This window comes from Nothoprocta perdicaria, unplaced genomic scaffold, assembly GCF_003342845.1.
Source record: "Nothoprocta perdicaria isolate Ctin4 unplaced genomic scaffold, notPer1 scaffold_84, whole genome shotgun sequence".
Lineage (NCBI taxonomy): Eukaryota > Metazoa > Chordata > Aves > Tinamiformes > Tinamidae > Nothoprocta > Nothoprocta perdicaria.
Genome location: NW_020456132.1, coordinates 1,601,672 through 1,622,111, shown reverse-complemented (window position 1 = coordinate 1,622,111; position 20,440 = coordinate 1,601,672). Strand labels below are relative to the sequence as shown.

General features: G+C 40.7%; 1 protein-coding gene across 1 annotated transcript in view; it reads left to right on the top strand.

Moving 5' to 3' along the window:
• The first annotated feature begins 425 nt into the window (after positions 1 to 425).
• LOC112958329 (voltage-dependent L-type calcium channel subunit alpha-1C-like) overlaps positions 426 to 20,440 on the top strand; it is a 54,797-nt gene continuing 34,782 nt past the window's right edge. Inside the window, exons 1-2 of the mRNA XM_026052150.1 lie at positions 426 to 466; positions 7,064 to 7,236. Coding sequence (XP_025907935.1) covers positions 7,212 to 7,236 — 25 coding nt within the window. The 5' untranslated portion in view covers positions 426 to 466; positions 7,064 to 7,211. The remainder of the gene's footprint in view (positions 467 to 7,063; positions 7,237 to 20,440) is intronic.

The window sequence follows — 20,440 nt, the reverse complement described above, 5'->3', positions numbered from 1 at the left end:
CTGACAGCAGAGTCATGCATACATGCAACGGGTTAGAACACAAGTTTAAAAGTCACTAAATGGACCTTTGTAGTCGTGCAAGTAAGCTCCATAAAATGATAACCTGCAGCTGTGAGTATTCAAAAAAAATGCCTGGGTGGCACCTTGGTGCATCCCAACCTTCATTAATCTTTGCCTGCAAGGAAACAGGTAGAAAACCATGCAATCAAAGGAGAGAACATCAGCAAGAACACCCAGAAACACTTGGCTGTGGTTATGTGAAACCCAACCACAGGCTCTGTTTACAAACCTTTCCATCTGTTCCTTTGCCTGATCATTTCTGCTTTCTCTCTCTGTCTTCTAACTTTCCTTCGTCTTTCCAGATGCAGGACGCTATGGGCTATGAGTTACCATGGGTGTATTTTGTCAGTCTGGTCATCTTTGGATCCTTTTTCGTTCTAAATCTGGTTCTTGGTGTGTTGAGCGGGTAAGCCAACAGTTTTGGTGTCCTTTTTCCAATGCTACAGGGCAAGACTCCATAATAAGGGTTCTTCCCTGTCACCAGGATTCTTTCTGAGGGATTGAAAATCTAAATCCAAGAAAGTTTTCACATTAACTTGAAAGTAATTTTACAAAATATTAAAACTTGGCAAATGAAAATACAGGTAACAGAAGAAGTTACTCTCTAGCAAAGAAATTCAACCTGAGGGCATCCAAAATTGGTAGTGCCAACCTTTCCTGAACTTTCATTTAAAAAAGACTGTTGAAATCCTTACTGCTGGTGACTTGGGATCTCTTTGGCTGGAGCCTTGCAGTGCTCAGAAACTGAGCTTGTCTCACTAATTATCATTCCACTCTTCCAGGTCAATGATGCCATAGGAAGGGACTGGCCCTGGATCTATTTTGTTACACTAATCATCATAGGGTCATTTTTTGTACTTAACTTGGTTCTCGGTGTACTTAGCGGGTAAGCAGTACCAGGAAAATGTTTTATTATTGTTTATTTTTTAAAATTTGTATTTCTATTCCTACTCTCTGGTTGCCAAAGCAGTGGGCAGTGGTGGGGTTATCTCAGGAACCTTTAATAGAATGCCTGGCTTATTGCTGTGCAGATGGCAAACTACAGCATTCCAGATGGCATGGAAGGAGCCTTTTGAGTAAACCAAAGGAATGCAAGACAACTCCTTGCCTTTAACGCATTACTCCACCTAAAATCTCTACCTATGCTCTGTGGGAAGAGCACAACACTATAAAGCCCATACCATTCACTGCAGAAGGGAATTATTGTAAAATCTCTAGCAGAGTCAAGAGGACTGAAGGAATAAATAGAGCACATCAGGCAAATCCCTCCACGTTTGCACAATGAGATTCCTGCCAAATTATGTCTTCTCACATGAGAAGTTTCCACACTGCTTAATATCTCTAAAGCACAGTCTGATGGGAGACTATTTTCTCTAGAGAGAGTCTTGGACATGTTTCTTCTTCAATAAGCACATCTTCTCTGTTGTGCAGATTACAAGCTTAGGCATGATGCAAGGAGAAAAGATCATTTCCCTCTGACCTAAGGATGAATACAGAAGCAGGAGAATTGCTTCTAATGTTTAAACATTCCTAGGACAACTAGAGGTCTATCTGTGCTTCCGTTCTGCAGTGTAACCCTCACTGCAAGGCATCACTTTGGTAGCTTTGATTGAAAACAATGGATACTGCACTCAGTAATTCAAAACTTCATTGTCCTTGGGGAGTGAGATAATTGGAAAAATCAACCCAACAAGCATTCCTTGCCAGATTTTTCTTTTTAAAGTTCTCCTAGAATTAGGCTTCTAATTCCATATTAGAGCATGAATAGATGGTTAAAGCCATTCTATATAGATGCATAAATATGCTTTGAGGACTTTTTTATGCATCCTTTTTTGGTTTGTTCCTAATGTCTTGCCTCCTCTAACGAGCTCCACATGAATTTGATCAAAGGCTTTATCTGTTAGCCGGGTAGGCAGACCTGAAGCCTCCTGTATTTTGATCATAAGAGAGGACTTGATGCCTCACAGAAATTATATCACTCAGTACTTGGGTCAATAGAATAGGAAGGACACTAGTAGGACCAGAGAAGATCCTCCACTGACCATCCTCTGCAAAGAGACAGGTAATAGTGAATCTACAGGAGGTTTAATATTGTCGTTGTAACTCTATTGAAGTAGGCATGCAGTTCGGAGAGCTGCTGCATAGAGAAAGGTGTCCAAAGTGTACAAGGAGAAAGAAAAAAATCCCTGGAATGAAGTGTCAGGCAACAGTCTGTGTTGGATATCTGGAGAGTGATACTTAAGATACAATTTTAAGAAAGGCTTCTCTCTGCTTCACATGGATAATCTAACCAGCAGTTACGGACATCAAGAGTAGCAGAGGATGATGATCAGTCAAAAGTGAATAAGCAGTTTGTCATGTCAGAGACGCAATCAAGGACCAAAAAAGACTGGTTAAAGATTATACAGTACCTGACTGGATGAACAGTGCCCATGAGCACAGCTGTTAAGATGCTGAAGCAGGGTTAATTCACCTTACCAACTCTTGTATTTGTGTTGGTACCCAACTGAAATTTGAATTTCCCCTCTCTCACATTTTTCAACTCAATAAAATGTTTTGGGACCGAGATCCTCCATCTTATGAGATACTGCAGCTAGACTTTGCTAGAGCCTGTGGTGAGAGATGGATATTGTAGGTAGAGAGGATTGAAATCAAACATGCAGTTCACCTTGTTTAAGCTGTGAGTCACTCTTCCTGGCTGTGTTCACAGTATTATGACAGCTGCACTGTTTCTTCCATCTTTTTTTTTTTCCCAACTCAAGAAAAGTAAAAAGAAACTTCAGAATCTGTATCAAAAAAAAAAAAAAAAAAAAAAGATGGGAGAAATGTTCCAAATTTTATTTGGGCTAAGTAAGCAGTTTTAAACAATTAACTTTCTAAAGCAGTTCTAAATTTTGCTGAGTCGAAAAGTGTCTGCAGATTCAGCTTTTTCTTACAGGCTTCCTTCTGCTATAAGTTTGTTCTCTGTGGCTAACCCACTGATTTGTTCTGTGTAGATCCAAAGCAGTATTCCTCATCATCTTCACAGCTCCATTCTGGACATCTCTGATTACTCCCTATGTATTTATTTCAGAAACTTCATCAAACATGTCTTGCAGGATTTCATCAATGATAGATAAGGGTAGTTATTTTAATCACTTCTGAATACACAAGCGTAATCATTTGTACTCACCAAGATGTTTTCATCACACCCACACTTTTTGCATTTGCACAATTAAATGCCAAGTTCTGCTCTGCCTAAATATCACACTTGTAATTTGTTTTCCCTTAAGTATTTCATAGTCATCTTGGTGAATTTAAGTCACATGCTAAGATAAATAATCTGAAAGAATATTCATATGTAGAGCTATAGTCTTTGCATCTCAACGGAGCCAAACATATAATTTTAGTATTCCAAAGGATCTATCCAGTCAATGGGCTGCACAGTGGATGTCTTTAAGACCAAGCAAAAGGATTTACCATTGTTGCTGCGTGTGAAGCCATTGTCTTCATCCTGGAGGGGTCTCCAGAGATCAGAGATGTTTGTATGCGTGTTATCTGTTTTGCTCAATTAGTGAGGAAATTAATGGCAGTATTGCTCACATATCTTGCCTAGCAGTAATCCAAATCCCAGGACATAGGCCAAGCAAGTGGTTTCCGAGGGCAAATGGAGGGCAAGAGAACAGTCATATCTTTTTGCTATGCTGGAAAACCCATTTGACTGCTTCTGACATTTCTTCTGGCAAGGAAGAGATCAGAGTGAATGAGGGACTAGCTATGACTGTAGCTCCTCCTGGGAACAGCCAGGGCAGAATTTTTGACCCTTCTGGACTCTTCCCCAATCTTCTATTCCCTCTTCCAGCCCATCCCATTCCTTGCTATAGCTGTCAGAATGCATGAGGTTAAAAGCCCTGCATCAGTCCTTAAGCAAAAACTCCTATCACTTCTTAAAATGAGAGTAATCCTAGAGAAATGAGATACAGCCAAGAATTATCCATATTCCATCGCCACGATGGGCAAGAGACGTTTTCTTCTGGATCTACACAGGATACAGAACTGTCTTTATAGATCTACAATCTTGACCTACCCTAACTTCACTAAGAAAGCCTCTCTCCAGAATATTCTGCTTTTATAGTATTGTTCACATTGGCAGATGTATCTTAGAGTTTTCTGGGAGAAGAGAGGGAAAAATGAAGCAAGCTGTATTCTTATAAAAACAACCCAATTCACAGTTTCTTGAACTGATGTTTTCCAGCCCAGTGTAGAGACAGACAGCTTGGTGGCTCTGCAAGCCTCTGCCATCCTTACCTGACATGACAGTGCAATGTCTCTTTGAGAAGGCCACCTCCAGACTCAAGATGACAATTCCATCAGGAAACTTATTTGGTCCTTGGCCTCCCTGCTGAAACTGCAAACAATGAGTGTTTATTGGCAACTGTGCTGGTGGCAGAAGCAACGTGCACCTCTGCCTGCAATAGGAACTGCATGGAGGTCACCAACTCATTTCACACGGGATAGTAAATGACTGCTCACTGGTAGTAATTCGTGGTTGCAAACTACATTCACCTAGGTACAGTCTGGCATTTCACCTTGGAAGTGCTTTGAATTGCATTAGCAACTTCCTGAGCCACTGTTTTAAGTGGTATAATGTTAGAACGTAGAAATTAAGACTATTTAAAGAAGTTGTCTTCTTTGGAGAGTCATCTGAGATGTGGGATACCGTACATTGTACAAGGAAAGAGACATGCAAATGGGTATCTTTTACACTGAGGAATCACAGTATTTTCCACTGTGCCATTAGAAAGTTGGTAGCAAATTCACTCTTGTGCAGATGATCAGTGTATAAATACACGGTGCAAAAAAAACTCACATTATTTTTGTCAGTTCTCCTGTCCATCCAGTCCTCTTTGAGCGAAACAGTAAGTGGGGCTTGAGAAGAAGTAGATATTCAGCTTAAATGAATCTAATGTAATCATCCACTTTGGGGCACAGTAGGAATTTCACTTTCTGTGAGCTGGGCCATGCCAGGCTGTTTTTCACACTTCGGTGTTTCAAGTTTCCCCTTCCAGTAATACCCATGTAAATATAAATAGTTTTCACTTGGGATCGAGGGCCCAGACCATTTTAAAACCCTACCTGTTTCTTACTGGTTTCTTGTTTAATTTATCAAATAGTATTAATAGTACATAGCCTTATTCAAAGATTTTTTTTGAGTTAATGCATCAATTTGGCTAAGACATTTCCTAGAGGAAAGATGTTTTTGAAACAGAACATTTAAATTGGATTTTTCAAAAACTTTTGTTTCATTTTTTTATGATTGTTGTTTACATGTATTTTAAACAACAAATGGTTCCCAGCAAGAAAAAGAAATGATTTTTCATTCTTGCCGTGTTTGCAATAGCTGTTTCTTTCTTGTGGCCAAGTTTGTTCATGCTCGAGAAGCCAGTGATTCGCTGCTTCATTTCCACTTTAGTTATCACAGTTTTCTGGGACAAACTTGCAACTATAGCCATGTGGTAGAGGTTAGGATTACAAGGCATCCTCTGTCACATATTGGGGCTTGAAATGAAGAGCTAGGCATCCTTTCCTTCTGCTGCAGTGCTGCTGTTGTGCCCTGCTTATAGAAAGCCTGCTCCAAAGCGTATCAAGTCAGTGGAAATTTTTCTGTGTATTTTGGCTTAAACAAGAGGGAAATACTTCACCCTCCGTAATTTCATCTAGGTTGCTTGAAGATACTTGTGCAGCTCACATTCACATTTTTGGGCAATGTTTTTATAGTCTTAGCATTATTATTCTTGTCCAAGTACTGGAGGATTTCCTGCCATCTTTTGCACGAGCAAGTGTAAAGCAAAACTCAGTGGGAGGGTTGGAAACACCACTCATTCCTAATCGGCACCAGCCAGGGAATGGATGTTATAATGCAGAGAATGAGCTTACCTCTCATTTCTAGACACACTAGGCCATATCATATGCTGTACATGCCTTGTGTAGCAATTGGCTTCAGTAGATGCAGGTCTTAATGCTTAAGTGCTCTTGATGCAGAACTTTTCACAATCATTAAGCACACTTCTTAAAATACCAACATTAAAACCTGGTACAGAACCACAGGAGAGTCTCTAAGTGGAGGCAGCTCAGCATTTATAGAGAAAAGTAATCCTCCATATGAGTCTCTGACAGAAGATACAGCCTACATCCTCCAAAAGGAGACAAATTAGGCATCTTGAATCATAACTAAGCAGCATAAAATTCTTGTTCCTACACTTTCTGTTTAAACTTGTATTCCCAATAAAGGTTTTTCATCAAGCCACCAAGTTCACTTTCTGATAGGATTTAATATTGCTCATATTTATCTCCCCAACTTTATATTTGAAAAATATTTTTTAAGTTGAGATAACAGACCTGAACATTGAAAATCTGCAGTAAAATATTGAAGTCTGAATTTAAAAATATACTATCCAGTACTGTGGATGAATTTACCTGTAATTAAATGTGTACAGAATTGTGGGTACCATTAATTACACTTGTAATTAACCCAATTTACTTGTGGTTACACCTGTAATCATAAGGGCCGATTGAGAACTGGCTGAAATTAGAGCCACTGTCTCACTCTCCAGATGTCTGATTGTTGTCAAACGATTCATTTTTGAATTAAATAAATTACGTATATAGATATTTGCAGATAGTAGTTAGAGGTAATCAAGTTGTAAAGGATATTAGGAAGCAAATGGTATTCTGCATAATTGTTATATATGAGTTTTGTTTGAATTACCAACCAAATGTTGAGAATGATAGCATTGAAAAGGATGCTTATCTTTAAGTGCTAGTAAGAATGTGGACACTCCAGCTGTTTTACCTGTATATCTAGCAAGAATGCTCCATATGTGTGTGACTTTGAAAGAATAGAGAAAGTTGATGGTGCTACGCAGGAAGAGGAGTCTTTCTAGTGGAAATCCATCTAACGCATTGTTTTTCAATCTCTTCCTCTCTTTCCACCCATACCCTGTCCCTCCCTCCCTCTTGCTAGGGAGTTTTCCAAAGAAAGAGAGAAGGCCAAGGCTCGTGGTGATTTCCAGAAACTGCGGGAAAAACAACAGCTAGAGGAGGATTTGAAGGGATACTTAGACTGGATAACACAAGCAGAAGATATTGACCCAGAAAATGAAGATGAAGGCATGGATGAGGAGAAGCCTCGAAACAGTAAGCAATTTTCTTGTGTCTCTCTTTCTTACTGTGCTTTTAGCAAGGGAGCTCATGTCCATGTGGTCTAGTGCTGAGAATGCTTACTTGACAGAACAAGTTCTTCCTGGGACTCTCACTGTCCTTAAGTGTGATCCCCATAATGCTTTTAGGGAACTGTATGAGGGTGAAATGCACCCCAAAATTTTTGCTCTTGCTGTTGTTTTGCAGATACACAATTCCTTGTCTGTAATACTGACATTAGATACTGATACTAAATAGGAAAATATATATATATCAGTACTTGCTCTTAGAAGTCTGCTACTGGGATAAGTTTTAAAATATACATCTGTCTCCTGTTCATTTATATAATTGCAGTTCAGTGTTGCAGGCTGTTGACACATGGTTAATTACTTTGAAAGCAAAGGTTTCTAGGCAAAGCAATACTACAGTATGGGAGAAAGGCCAAATCAACCCTGTTGTACATTAAGTGGGCCATCTGTAACTCCATTGAAATCAGTGGAATTGCATTTGCGTTTGCCAGATTGGAATTAAACTCTCAGAGATTTCTTGTAAGGGAATTATCTCTTATTCTTCTTCTCTGGAGTTAAGATGTTTGCGCAAAGTAAGAATTCAACAACTATCTCTGCTAATCAGAAATGCTCGAGGAGGAAGCCTTTGAAGAAAGCAGCAATTCCCTACATGTCACTACCTACCTTGAATCTTCTACCTTCTCTTTTACCAGCACGGTCTGTGTATCACTTCAGAAACACCTAGCAGTTACCATTGCAAGTCATGCAGTCTAGAAGCGTTAGGGTTGGAAGCTTCAGACAGCTACACAGTCCATAGCCACTGGCATTAGTCTTAGTTTTCATTGCTGAAATATGCATCGTATGCATTTGAGTCTGCAAGAGATGATGTGAAACATTTCCTTTCAAACTAAATAAAAAAAAAATCTATAAGATGATCTCCTTAGAATCATATAGTCCCTCAATAGGACATTGAACATTGAACATTGGAAGGTTGTGTCAGCAGTAGAAAATAAGATTTGTATCAGATGCTTTTGATTTTTGAGGGGGAGTAAACACTACTCCATGTAGGTGTCTGAACACTTAAGTTCTTGTTTTAGAAAATAAAACACAGGATCTTTAATATCAAATTATATTATCTAGATTTTTTATTTTATTATTTATTTTATCTGGATTTGAGGGAGTAAGCAGAGTTACCAAGTACTCAGACCTTCCCCAGATTAGGTTGTTTTGTCTTTTTTATTTTTATTTTGTGTGTGTGTGTGCATAAGCCTACATAGGGCTTACGACGCAATTTGAGAAGGAGACTCAGGAATCACTTGGTGATGAATTCACTCTTCATGGCCAGAATTTGCTGGTCTGGGATCTATACATGGAAGGGTCTGATGGTCTAATTTCAGTTCTTTGTAGACAGCGCTCCATGTTACAAAAAAAAAAAAACACTTCTATAATGAACTCTGACTGGTGTCCTTATTATGAGGTCTGGGGTGGGGAGCCCTGTGCCTGAACTGATACACAGCTTCAGGCACCAGAAGGTCTCCCCTTGACTTCGGTGGAAACTGGGTCATGTTTATCACATCTGAACAGCCTTCTGTGTGCCTGCCAAAGGAGCGTGCAGCCCCACTGACAAGGTGGTGCGGTGGAAACCTGCCTTGGCTGTTTGCTGCTTTCAGTTTTTGTTCTTAACATGAAAATAATGCTGCTTCAGTAAGAGCTTTGCAGTAAGCCACAGGTAGTTTCATTGCAGTCGCCTTGGGAGGCAATCCAAATTGGAGCTAACAAACCCCATTTATAGGTGGTGATGTTTAGAACTGAACAATAATATATCTTCAGCTTGCTTTCACTTCTTCATATTCAGCTTAATGAGGTTAGTTTTGTTATACATGGTTTATAAGAATCAGTCGTGTTACATTTCACAGCTTCTCTAGAGTTTGTCTTGCTGTTCTGTTAATGACAGCATTGCATGCTAATAGCAAGCTAGCATGTTACACATTTCTTTCCAAGCTATTAATGAATGCACTTTCTTGGTACCATTATCAAGTTCAAGGGCAGTGGTTGTAAATCAGCCACTACTACAAAAACACTACATATTCTCTATGACACTATCATTTTGGGTTACTTTGTCAGTTTTTGTTACATGACAGACTAAGCTTGGGAACAGATGTCAGCTGTGCCTGTGCTGTAGGGTACAATTGTGTGTGTTGGGAAGAATCACTCAGGCTGTGAAGGAAGACTGTGAGCGATGCTGGCCAGGTGCTGGGGACAGCGCTCATGCTAACCAAAGTCTCTGCAGAACAGAATAGCAGAGACCAGGCAACCAGATCGCTCCATGAAGCAAATTTTCCTATTCCTCTGATACGTCTTGCCCTGTCTAGAAGAGGCTGCTAATAGTACTGTTCTTAGTATCTGTGGCCTGCATCTAAGAATGTCAAATTAATCTTTCTTCTGGCTTTGGCATACTGTTCAGTGATTTATCTGGGCCTGCCTTCTTCCACAAGACTTTTTGCCTACGGAAGTAGAGGGTCACTATACAGCCTTCTTCTGCTGAATTAGTAAGTAGCTTCTCAATGAAAACGGTAAATTGTTAGTGCCACTAAAGCACAGCTGTCTGCATGAGCACTAGCCCCTAAGCCCATGAGAATACTTGGATGCACCCAGGAGAGTTGCTTTGTGGCCTTATATATTTCATAAAGCACAATCCTTTTCCACGGCAGTACAACAGGAGGTTGTTGTATTCAGTTATGCACAATGACAGGTACCATATTGTTCAAGCCCTATTGTATTTCTTGATAGTTCTACATTTCAAACTTTATTCACATGACAAATGATACTGCATTTTCAAAGCGTAATAGCAGCACGCTATTCTCAAACGCAATACTTACTTCACTGGCTTACAACTCTGTCTCTCATGTATACTACACGGGAAGAAAATGCTAGTATACTTATTGGGGCAACCTATATACACATCCTATATATCCTTGTGCCTACAAACATACCTTCTACAAAGTCACCTCAAGCTACTTGGGTGCTGCAGGCCAGTGTTTGCCGTATCCACCAGTATCAGAGCAACTGAAAACTCCTTTCTGCTCTCCTGAATCTGAGTCACATTCCAGGTATACTGCTCATGGGGTGTGATGGATCTGCTGGAAAATTAGCTAAAAGAACACTGTGTAGCAAGATCAAACAGAGAAATGGAGGTACTTTTCTTAGTGGCATCAGTTTAAGATAATGCCATATAAAAAGTACCCTGAGTAAGTGATGGGGGGAAGGAGAGGAGAGCAGAGGTTGTGTGAGTGCTGTGCACTATGTTGAGTATTTTGGCATTCATGACAGTGTTCAGTCACTAGGAGGGTTAGACTAAGGGAGAAGGATGATATTAATCCTCTTCATCCAGACCATCTACAAGATAAGCACCAACCACACGGGACAGATGGCATAGCAATTAAGACCCAGTTGTAAATGCCCACAGGAATCCCTTAATCTTGATTCTCTCCAGCACAATTGAATCCCACCTGTTAGCTGTGCCAGGTGTCTTGGCATTGTGGCTGAGGCTCCGTATCCTCCTTTTCTTCTGGTGTTGAGCCCTCCCTGAAAGGGAGAGATCAGATGTTGAGTCAGTTTTAATCGAATCACACAGAATGGTTGAGGTTGGAAGGGACCTCCGGAGTGTCAGCCATTCCACCCAGCTTGGTATTGTCCGCAGACTTGCCCAGGGTGACCTCAGTGCCCTTGTCCAAGTCATTGATGAACAGGTTGAACAGCACTGGGCCCAGTACTGATCCCCTGGGGGACACCACTGGCCACAGGCCTCCAACTGGACTTGGCCCCATTTAGCCCTCTGGGTCTGCCATCCAACCAGTTCTCAATCCACCTCACCATCCACCCTTCCAATCTATATTTCCGGAGTTTTCCTATGAGGATATTATGGGAGATGGTGTCAAAAGCCTTGCTGAAGTCAAGGTAGACAACATCCATGGCTTTCCCATCATCCCACCAGCCAGTCATTCCATTGTAGAAGACTATCATGTTGGTCAAACATGACTTCCCCTCGGTGAATCCATGCTGACTACTCCTGATCACCTTCTTTTCTTTGATGTGCCTAGAGATGCTCTGTAGGATGAGCTGCTGCATCACCTTTCCAAGGACAGATCCTTGGTACCCTTCAAACTCATTACCAGCTATCTTCAATATAAGATGTTGATCTTCACAGTAGAGTGTTAGTGCCTACCACACTTCCTTTAGTGACATATTTGTTAACAATGTTAAGTTTTAAAGTATGGCCCCTGAGTCTTTCAAATAACCATTTATTGAAGTGTATGAGGCAGATCAGGCTTTCTACAGATCTTGTTTTATGTATTCAACAAACTTCAGGGGTTACCTTTGCATATTACAGATGCAGTGATGCTCAGGAGCACATGGGCACCAGCATGAACTCCGATGGTGACTGTTACTTCCAACAAATCACTTCAGGCTTTGCTTTCTCCATTTCCCTAATGTTTTGGAGGTTGCTTCGAGTTTTCTTTCATGAAGACCATCAGAATTGTTCAGCAGCATGTGACAAGCACATGTACAGATTAAACTAGAGTCTCAGCAAATGTAAATGTGCAACTCTGAGATTCAGTAATTCATACTGCCTGGATCTGGCCCAAGTAGCCTACCTGAATTAAATCATCCACAACGCAGAGAACTTATGTCTCCAGTCTCTTCTTTCTGCTCGAGAAGAGGCAGGTTTCGCTGTCTTCCTACATGGCAGGGAGAGCTGCCTGCCTGGCAGCATGAAAATTGCTGTAATGTAAATGCCGTAAAACAGAGAACACAGGGCAGAAGGGAAGAGAAGTTCACTTGGATCCCCATTTGGTCTGATTGCCTGTGCCAGTCCTTAGAAGTGCTGCTGGCCGCGGTCCTATTTGGCATGTGCCACTGTTTTCCTGAAGCTTTCAAACCATGCCCTGAGTCCCATCAGAGTTTAACAGCCCCTAAAGAAATGGTTAGCAAATCCAAGGACAGTGAGTACAAGTCCAGGTACTACCTTGGTGGAGGAAAGGGTGAGCAGGAAGGTAAACGTAGCTCACACCAAGCTATCTGTGCAGACTAAGGTCCACGGAAGAGGCTTTGGCATTCCTGCGAGGCAGTTTAGTTACAAGCCTCTCTGATGTGCTTTGAGGGGTATTTACAGAGCAAGCTGAATCCATCCTCTGTGCTCCGAGAAGTGGTAGAAATTTATAAGGCAGCTTTTCTTTGTTGTTTGCAAACATGATTTCACCATTATGGCAGATATGAGGTGGGAAATGCGAAGAGGCTTCTGGGGGCTGTAAGTGCTTATGGTTCTCGTCTCTGCCCTTTCCCTGATGAGCCTTTTGCAAGGGAAGAAAACATTAATTTGACAGAGGAGAGAAACATGTGTCATGGCACAAAACAGATGCTGAGTCTCGAAAGTACGTGATAGGGAAGAGAATCCCCCTTCCTGTTACCACAGCAACTGGGATTTTTCTTCTTCCTGAGAGTGGTCTGGAATGCATCTGTGTTGCTGTGGGCAGAAACAGGAAACCTTCATGCAAGCCAGATTCTCCTCCTATTGAAGCTAATGGGCAAAACTCCCATTGACTGCGCTGGAGTCAGGAAAAAAATAAATGGCCATGGCCAAGCAGAAGTAACTTGACGTCTCTGCACAGATTTTGTCCTTCCTGTGTTTCAGTCCTGTTTGCTGCTGTTTGCAATGCAAGTACAACCCCCTTAATGTCAGCAACATCCCTAAATGTGACAGAGCCTGCTGCTTGGTCTGGTGTCCGATAACAAAGCTGTTCTGTCATTCAAGAAAACACTATTTTTTCCCCCCAAAATTGTCATTTTCTAGCTAGGTGTGTAAATTCTATGAAGAGATGATGTGAAAATACTACAAAGATGTAAACCCTCATCGTATTCCAGGGCTGTGTAGATACTGAGGCTGTAGATAATAAGGTTTTCATGTAACGCACCATAAAAAGCAGCATGTAACACAGCATAAAAAACAGGGAAATCAATGTGTTGCCTATCAAAACTATCTATGAATTGTTTAGAGAATATACTAGATAGTGAAAGGTACATGAGTTTTCACTGCGCACGCAGATTTATGTCTCAGTTAAAGTGGGAATGCAGAAGCACCCAGTTGAAGACAGAAAGCCTAGTAGAACAAGCAGGTTCTAAAACTTCTAAAAGTATAAACTGCTTTAAAAGAAACCAAGTTCCATCTTTACTTTCCAAACATTTTTTGTAAGATCTTAGTGATCTTTGGAAATGTCTGCTAATGTCTGAGTTCACTGTTTGTAATGAATCAACTGACTTAACATTTAGGCAGGCTGCACATTTTGGCTCTTAGATTTGCAACCAGTGTTTCTTGTTGTCATGACTGGACCTTAATCCTGGGTGGTGGAGGATCTTTAATCTCTGTTTTTAAAGGCTTGACTTCCGCAGGAGAAAACAATTTTGAGGAAGGAAGGAAGTTTTCAGATGCAAAAGTAAAACTTTTAGAAGAAGTTTATTCTCTTGGACCTTTGGAACTTTTGGGAAATCTGCATCTTCCAGAGAAATGCTTTGTGTTTGTGAACATCAGCCCAGCTATAAGGCAAACAGGAAAAGAGAACATTTCCAAAAGTAGAAGCCTCAGTGATTTTAACCCAAACAAGGTTTTATTCCCGAAAGTTCCAATAGTAACTTGACTGTGTTACTTAACAGTGATCAAAAAAAGACTACCTTTTTCTAAAAAGTTCAAGTAAAAGTTTCTAGGATTTGTCTATTCAATTCCAGTTGTCTTAACAACATTTTAGAAAGTCAACTTTTACACCTTAAGAAGTCTCACTGATTTCAGTGAGAGTGTATGCAAAAAAACCAGATTCCATTGACTTTAATGAAAGTTGTCATTAAATCTTATGCAATCATTTGGAAAAGTTGGTCTGAAACAGTTGACTAGAGAGAGTTTTGTGTGCAGATCTAGTTGGGATACTGAGATAAAAGAACACCGACTTTGTTAAAATTTTACATTTAGTAATTCACATGACAGTTTGCTCTGCGGCTTCGGGATCATGTGCTTACTGTACTGACAAGGAAATAGTTTTCAGCTTGAAAAATTGTGTGATACTGTAGGATATTTCTGAGGCCAAAGTAAGAAACAGGATTTTCAAAGATCTGGTTAAAGGGTAAAATTTCAGAATCACCTATAAAGCTGTTGGCCCAGTTTCTGCAATGAAATTCAATGGGAATATTGCACAGCTGGGGAATAAGTATATATACAAGATTTTATACAACTATTTTAATGTCAGTCTTCACCATCACTTCCTTTTAAACTCGTATTTTTAGACTTTACAAACAAAAAGGCAGTGTGTTGTGTTATTTTTTGTCTCCTTTTTTAACCAGAATGGATTGAAGTAACTCTGTTGACAGCAACTTAACTTACCTTGATTCTAATTTCATCCTCTGCACAATTAGTCCTCTTTTTTAAATGGGCATAGGCAGACCATCCTTGACAAGAGAATACAGCTCAGTATTTCAGAGAATTGGAGCTGTTGGTAAAAAAAAATAAATAAAACATCTAAAGAGCTTGCATGGATTTTGAGGTCATCTAAGCAAAAGCAATAAGAAGAACAAACTGGAAATTGAAACCCGTATCAGTTTAGTTCCTCCAAAACCAGTTAGTGATTTGTGAATGGTGTGATACAAGCTGGCAGTATTCAGCTTTGCATGCATATATACAAGGAACTAAAAGCCAGTATTGTGAAATGATTTATTATCTGTCAAAACCTCACCTATAGATGAAGAAAGCCCCGTGTCATCCACTTTTATGGTTGCCCACTGATGTGGAAAATAATCATCTGGCAACTAAGAAAAGCGGAGCTTCGGTGCCAACAATCGTAGGCATTTTGCAAGGGCACTGGTAGGTCTTTCACAGGGAGTTCAGTAGCTCTGGTGATAGATTTATTCCCTTTCACATGGACAAAGAGGGGCACAAGCAGTGATTCCTGGTGTTCGCTGTACATGCCCAGTTCTTCAAGAGAATAAAATCCATATACTCAGCCGCAGGTTCCAAAATGTGGTTTGCTTGGGTAGGAGTGACAGCAGTTCCCGGCTATGTCCTGTGCCCAGTGCATGTGCTAGCAAACACTCAGGGTGGCATTTCTGTAGATTTTCTTCTTTTGAAGTAGCTCTTCTGCTACCCTTAATACAAATAGCCATGTTGCAGTACAGTTCCTCAAAGGCTTGTCAGAGTAAATGGTGAATCAGCTTTGCCTTTGCTTCGTGGCACGGAGAGGCTCAGGTTGCAAAATGCCACATGGGTTTGTGCTGCAGACACCCAGCTGGAGCCTCTAATTAGCATGCAGCCTAGAAAGGGGACATTGGTGCTCACGTTTGGCTTATTCACTCCTGCAGTGTTTGGGCAAAATCCCTGATCTCCGTCATCTGAGGTCAACAGCAAGACGTGCAAGTGTCAGCTCTTGAGAACGTTGCCCGGTGTGAGGTCTCGGTGTGCCCGAGGCTGCTGTGTGCTCACCCCTGGCTTCAGTATTGTGGAAGTGAGAGCATGAGATATCTGTGATCTGAAAACGTTTATGGGATCAAATAGTCCAGACAGTGATGTTTGCCCCATATGTAATTCCACTGACTAGAATGGAGATGTATCTGTCATGAATTTGACCCACTGTCTTGACTAGCATTTCACTTCCATACTTTTATTTAAGGGAACATGGGATTTGGCCCTGATGAGCTTTTATATATTCCAAAGAGGAAAAATCACAGAAATAACAAAAGAATGAGAAAGCAATGTCCCTCTATGGAGCTGCAGTAGCTGAGGACCTGGGCCAATTATGCTGATCTCTGTGGGTAACAGATTAGTTTATTTGGCTTTTTAAAAGTCTGTGAAGTAACAAAAAAGATTGTTTTGAATGGAATATTTCCCCTTTTGCCCTCTGTTTCATTGATGTCAGTAAGACTGTGATGCCAACATTTTACTTTTTCCTCATTGGAATGAAAAGAGACAGGTTGTTCCTACTGACTCTCTAAATCTTGCTTTCTTTTTCTCTCTACGCTGAAAAGATAGTGAAGCAGTAGCACCCTTTCACTTGGTTGCTCATCTTGCTCTCCCTTTCGCCTATGAAGAAGAAAATTAGTTTTCTCAATGAAGTAAAAGTAGAAATCTGGAGTTCTAAATTATGTTTAGAAATATTTCAGCAGCAATATTTATTCTTTAATATATATATGCAAGTTAATATTTGGGAAGGAGGAAATTAGTATTGTTCTTACATGGAGGAGATGTTCTACTTTGTCTCATCTAGAAAAATAAGCACAGAAAAGTTTAATATCTTTTTCAAGAGCACCTTCCCCCTCAGTATAAGAACCCAGACAGTCTCTCACACCAATGCTCTACCTTCTAAACCAGGATTTTGACCTTGGATTGTATCAAATGAAGTATTTTCAAATTTTATGAGGAGGTTTTTGAACTATTTTCCTTCTTTGAAAATTCACTGTAATCATCTTAATCACTTTAATAGGTAGAATTTTCTTGTTCCCCAGAGTGTATGGAGGATTCACTGTGTGTAAAGTAATCGACAGGTTTGCTTGTAATTAGTAATGTAATTTAACAACCAAGCTTTAAACAAAGATCAGTATTTGGAATCATCATTACATAAATTTCACAACTTCCTAGTTTCTCCTGCTCTCTTTCTGGCTGAAAGGAAGCTTTGATCATAAAACAAAATGCAAGCAACCATCTGAACACCTTCTTCCACACCTTCCCCGGTGAAGTTACTGCCAAGGGTAGGTAGGTCCAATCCTACCAAATGACGTGGAGTAGCTTGGCAGCTGCTGGTAGTCAGAAAGCCTCGGGACAAAGCTATGGCAGATGTTACAGCATGTAGCTCTGAAGTGTTTGTTCCAGCATTGTAGGAGAAGGCCTCTTCTTGTTTGGTGAAACAGAAAAGGTGTTTTTTAGAAAGTAGAGCAGAATAAATCAGTTATTTGGGAGAGGTGAGCCAAACTCAGACGTGTGTGTCTGACTCCAACAGCCAGCCTCTCGAGTGAGGGAACGTAGAAGGCTCTGTAGTAATTAGCTAACCTGAAAGAGCCACTACCAGCTCTACAAGGAGCATCTGTAAAATCTTCTTTGCCGCCGCTGCTCCTGTCGTATGGAGAAAGAGAGGACAGTGTGGAGAGCAAACTCCAAAGCTGTGCTAATTTCTGCCTGCAGTCTCAATTCTTCTTACTATCTCTTTACAGGCAGCAAAAGCTACACAAATGAGCTCTTGTTCATGCTTGAGAAAAAGCTCTGCTTGTTAGGCCCTGTGTGACTGCAATAGTTGGGTGATGATCTACATGCATTTTGCTGTCTAGCAGCTGAGGATCCAGCCTGTGTCATTCATCACAGAGCTTTTCAGGCTTCCCCATTGCCTTCCTCTGGTAACCTGGAATGTGAACAACATTACACGGAGAACTGCTAGCGCAGTAAAACATGGCTACAGCATATAGAAGCTGACATTAATGTTGATAGGGCATTAAGTTTATCTACTATAAAAGCTATTTCCGTAGCAATATATGTCTGGTGAGATAACACCTCTGTTTTGCCTGCCAGAAGAGAGACTTACGTTGATGTAGGAATCCTCTCTAGTCATATGTCATAGATAAGTATCTTTGAAGGGGAGACTTTAGAGAGAGGCTGTTGTTTATATGGTTGGGGAAAGCACCTTTGTGCAAATAAATTAATCTCCACCTGCCCTGTTAGGAAGTGCTCATGAAGGTGTCCATACTTACCCAGTGATTCTGTGATTTCAATTCTTAAGAAGGGGCAGTAAAGGAAAAAATCTGTGAGAAAAAGGCTATTGCCATACCTTCTGACATGATGAATGTGCTTTATTTCCTATGGTTTTGTGCTTTATTGCTATGGTTAGAAAGGTGTAGAAGACATTTGATATCAGCATTTTCAAGGGAAAAAATTGGGAGAAAAGCTACAAACCCTAAACTGACTATTAATGCAGCAGTCATATATCTTAAGTGCTCTTAAATCTTTATAAGGACACTCAAAAAGTGTTTTTCAAAAATGTGGTGTATTCATCATTCTTGTTGAAGTCAGTGAGAATAACCAGAGATCAACATTTGAAAACCAATTATCATTGCAGATTTAGTCTTAAAGTCTCTTCATTGAGAAGAAAGCATTGATAAACAGGACTGATAGCAGATGAAATCCTAAGGACTTTTTAATGGAGTAGAAAGTTCTGGTATAAAGAACTGTCAGCAGAGAGGCTGTGGTGTTCAGCAGTGATATCTGAGGGAAATGGAGCGTTTGTTTGGAGTTAGGAACAAGTGTTGAGGATGAGTATTGTATTGCAGCAGTGTTAGCAGAGATCAAAGCCACAGTGTGCCCAACACTGTATATATACAAAAATATGTGTGTGCACAGATAAAAGACATCTTTGCTCCAAGAGTTTTCAGTCTCAACAGACAAAAGAGACATTATTCCATTTTTTTTTTTAATTTATTTATCCAGGAAACTAAAGCATAGGTAGTAGAGACAGGATTCAGCTACCTAAACATTTAATACCCCTGCTTAAACACGTCATGGTACCTGAAAGCTTTATTTTAGACTGGCTGATAAATCTAACAGTTGAGACTTGCACCCTTCTGCTGTGATGGTGGAAGAGAATCCCCCAGGCAGGGAGGTCATAAGGGGTATGGGAAATGGCATCCCGTGCATTGGTGGAAATGATTGAATGTAGTTTGTCTAAAGACCCATAGAAAAAACACTTTGTCCAAGTTGGAACTTCAGTGCAGATCTTGTAAACTCAATGCCTTAGAAGTATTCCTGGTAGATACAGGAATGTGATGGGAACAACTGTTAAAAAATGTTCCAATTCGAGGTTTTTTTCCCCTTCAAAGTGTGTATTCATTGTGACCAACGTCTGTCTTTTCTTCCCTTTTGCATTTTATATTATAACTTGAAGATTCATGTGCAGGAAGATAAACACTGATGTCTAGACCAAGTATTTCTGCTCCCTAATCGAAACTATGTGGGATGTAGGGCCAAAGTGGAAAGCCTCCAAGAGATCCAGAACAGCTTGTGGAAGGCAAGACGAGCATCCGCAGAACTCCCCTGGGGAAAGAGTTGCATCCTCCACCTTCCCTGCCCCTGGCTGCAGGGCAGTGTGAATAGTCCATCGTTTTGTTAAGTAAATTCACAAACAAGCACCTAAGAAGGCAAGGATAATAGTATTTTGCTTTAATTTCAAGTAGGGTTAGAAGCCTGACCTTGCTGCTGTAATGGCAGTGCAGTGGAGCAGTGCAATGAGCTGTAGCTGACGGGAGCTCTGTGACGCTGTAATATTCCTGAGGCAAAGTTTAAAGACAAGGAATGTGAGTGACATTACACAGCTGAACTATGTGCATGCTACTGAACTGATTGCCAATGTTGGCACAGCTGAAAAGAGTAGATGGTTGTGAACGGCCTCCAGCCCTTCTCAGTGTTTTGCTGGCAAGGCTAAGCAGCTTGCTTCAGGATCCCAGTATTGGCAGGACTGTTAACAGAGGCGCAGTCACTGCTTCGCTCTGCGACCTCTCTCTTCTGTTTTTTGAGTGAGAAGCTTCCCATCCGCTTCAGTACAGCCTGCTAATAAGATAAAAAATCTCCAGTTGTGTTTGTTCCTGAGAAGACATGCGGGTTCCTCCATACCAGTTATCTCCATCAAACTCAGAGAGGTGGTGGGAGAAGGAAGGAGGAAAATGCTTCCAGTTGAGGAACTGAGCTGAAAATAGCTGTGTCATTGTGTCTGCCTGCTCGTTACAGCAGCTCTTCATTTAGCTGGACAGTACAGATAACAGATTTGGGACTGGCCTTTCAGATCATAAGGTCTACATTTAAATTCAACTTTAGAGCCCATGCATGTTCTTAGTGGTGCTTACATCCCTATTTCCATTGACACAAGCACAGCATGATGCAGCTTAGTTATCCTCTTGAGCAAGGACTGCATTCAGAGGTGTCCCTCTAAGTTGGCTGAACAGGTTTGTAAGAGATCCTAGGATAAGTAACATAGGGGATGAGGATGTTGCCAACTGCATTCAAACCCATACACTGGAATAACAGAGGGGGTTAAACATTGGAACGGAGGAGCAGTGGGAAAGCTGCATGGATCTTCACAGATGTGCAGGTCAAAATGTAAGTGTATTATCGAGCTCTTTGAAGA